We start from the raw sequence: 1,658 nt of genomic DNA on the forward strand, positions 1-1,658 counted from the left end.
TAATAAAAACTAAACTAAACTAAAACTTAGCATTAAAAATGCAATAATAACTAATAAAAATTAGCAAATCCACTGTAAAAACTAATTAAAACTAACAGAATTGAAAGAAAAAAGTCACAATGAAAAAAACTAAACTATAATGAAAAATCCAAAACTAATATAACCTTGTTACATACTCAGCTCTACTGTTCATCCCACAAATGCATGTTCCTTACAGATGTGGCACCATATAAAAGGGAAATGAACAGGCCTTTCAGTGCTATAAGATTCATTGACAGGAAGCATTGTTACAACAAAGAAACAAACTATCAAACACAAATTTGCTTACTTTTTGTGCTAAGTAAAGTATCCAGCAGTCCAGCTCAGTAAAATACTACAGGAAACCCAATCCAGCCCCCGCATACAGAGTTTGTTTCAGACATCTATTTAGAACATTTTCAGGTTTTTACACTTGACCACTAGACGTAAACCGAGGCTTCAGTGCTGTCCACATACAGTCAGATCACCCAAACTCCACAGCAAACCTGAACAGGGCCATGACATACCTGTAATGTAACTGCTTCATGGAAAAATATAACTGAATATCATCAGCAAAACAAGGAAACTGTATCTGGTGATGTCTAACACCTTTACCTAATCTTTAACATATCTGAAGTGTATTGGTTCGAGTACTGAGCCCTGAAGAACTCCATGACTAACTCTGGTATATGAAGAAGATTCATTATTAACATGGAGAAACTGGAATCTATCAGATGTTCTCTGCTATTTACGGTTACGTTTTAGCAGCTAAACCTGCCAGTAAAATATCAACCAAACATAAAACACGTCCACCTGCAGCACCTCTTTTTTTCTCCACCAACAAGCATTAATACTCAGCTGGCTCGTATTTCGTTGCTGTACTCGCAGGTTTCTCCTCCAGCTGACATGCCAGTCTCCACTGCTGGAGGGTGCAGCCTCCTTCAGTGTGGTCGAGACAAACGCTTTCAAGCACCTGAACCACCTGTGTCTACGGCTGGTCCAAGGCTCAGACAAAGAGGTTAAAGACTATCTGGCAGCCTGCCTGTCTTCTCTGAAGGTTTGCTTTTTATGTTTTTCACACAGAACTGAATGTGGAGCTTTGCTTTGTTTACATCAGTATTTATTTATTTATTTATTTATTTATTTATTTATTTATTTATTTATTTAAAAAAAGGTATTAAAGCTAACTACGGTTTTAGAAAGATTATACCGTTTCTGGTGGTATCATTTCTGCACTGGAGAATCTTTGTGTTGGATTTGTTGCAGCTAAAAAGGTTTTACAGACTGCTGTAAAACAGATTTAACTTTTTAACTGCAGCTTGCTTGTTTTCCACATGAGTTGAGTCTTTCCTGTGATCATTGCTACTATGAGAGAAGATGCAGGTGATGTTTTTCTTCTTGTTTCAGGCAGAAAAGCAGGCTGTAGAGTCAAAGCTCAAGAAGACTGAAGATGATCTGTCTCGACAGCTAAGCTATGCTCAACAGGTTCGACTTTTTACTTCTTAACTCTATTTTAATCCTACAGATCACACGCCACAGTGAATTTTTTTTCCTTTTTTTTTTTACATACAGCGGGTAAAATAAGTATTGAACACGTCACCATTTTTCTCAGTAAATATATTACTAGAGGTGCTAATGAC

At 36.8% G+C, this 1,658-nt stretch overlaps 1 protein-coding gene across 1 annotated transcript in view; it reads left to right on the forward strand.

Annotated features, from left to right (window-relative positions):
- Window positions 1-1,658, forward strand: part of sass6 (SAS-6 centriolar assembly protein) — a gene marked incomplete in the record, with an annotated part of 17,573 nt that overhangs the window by 5,175 nt on the left and 10,740 nt on the right. Inside the window, 2 exon segments of the mRNA XM_014008054.1 lie at window positions 907-1,075; window positions 1,426-1,503. Of these exon segments, the coding sequence (XP_013863508.1) occupies window positions 907-1,075; window positions 1,426-1,503 (247 nt within the window).

Source organism: Austrofundulus limnaeus, unplaced genomic scaffold, assembly GCF_001266775.1.
Source record: "Austrofundulus limnaeus strain Quisiro unplaced genomic scaffold, Austrofundulus_limnaeus-1.0 Scaffold47, whole genome shotgun sequence".
Classification (NCBI taxonomy): Eukaryota; Metazoa; Chordata; class Actinopteri; order Cyprinodontiformes; family Rivulidae; genus Austrofundulus; species Austrofundulus limnaeus.